This window comes from Penaeus monodon, chromosome 22 (genome assembly GCF_015228065.2).
Source record: "Penaeus monodon isolate SGIC_2016 chromosome 22, NSTDA_Pmon_1, whole genome shotgun sequence".
NCBI lineage: Eukaryota > Metazoa > Arthropoda > Malacostraca > Decapoda > Penaeidae > Penaeus > Penaeus monodon.
This window is the reverse complement of record NC_051407.1, coordinates 27897194-27897825: the sequence shown is the minus strand read 5'-3', so window position 1 is coordinate 27897825 and position 632 is coordinate 27897194. Positions and strand designations below refer to the sequence as shown.

At 37.7% G+C, this 632-nt stretch overlaps 1 protein-coding gene across 1 annotated transcript in view; it reads left to right on the top strand.

The window, feature by feature from the left end:
- LOC119587071 (coiled-coil domain-containing protein 97-like) overlaps nt 1–632 on the top strand; it is a gene marked incomplete at its 3' end in the record, with an annotated part of 2361 nt that overhangs the window by 864 nt on the left and 865 nt on the right. The window contains 2 exon segments of the mRNA XM_037935817.1: nt 28–321; nt 432–548. Of these exon segments, the coding sequence (XP_037791745.1) occupies nt 41–321; nt 432–548 (398 nt within the window).

Genomic DNA, 632 nt, shown 5'->3' with positions numbered 1-632 from the left:
GATTTACTGATCTTTAACAATTCACAGCATTAAAACCATCATGTGGGGTGAATTTGAAGATGAGAGCAGAGACCAACCAGCTTCAACAACTCCTAAAACACTCCTCAAATCAGAGGAAGCTTTACCCGCCTCTGAGGACTTCAATCAAGAGGATGTTCCAGATGAGAGCCTTTCCTTAAAGGACAGAATCATACATCACTTGGCTGCTAGTAAAGTGGTGCTCAAGAGTCAGCAGAGATATGAACCAGATTTTACCTATGAAGAGAGAAAAAATATTGCTGAAACAATGCTAGATGAAAAGCCAGGGCAGTTCTTGTATCGGTGCGTATTTGCAGATCACTTGAATGTGTGAAGGGTGATTTTTGAAGAATATGTATTTAACCCCTTTATTCTATATATTGGGAAGTCTGTAACAAACCATTTATCCCCAGCTTTGGAAAGTTTCTCCGGAGAGAGCACCTCACCTACTTTTTGAAGTATGAAGGAAACCCAGAGATAGATCATTACCTTACAGAAACCATGAAGAATTTGAATAAACACACATCAAAGTAAGTGTTGAAGTATATAGTCATGTATTTAAATGCTGATAAAGGCATTGGCCTCTAAAAGTAGAATCATGAATTTTTTTTTTT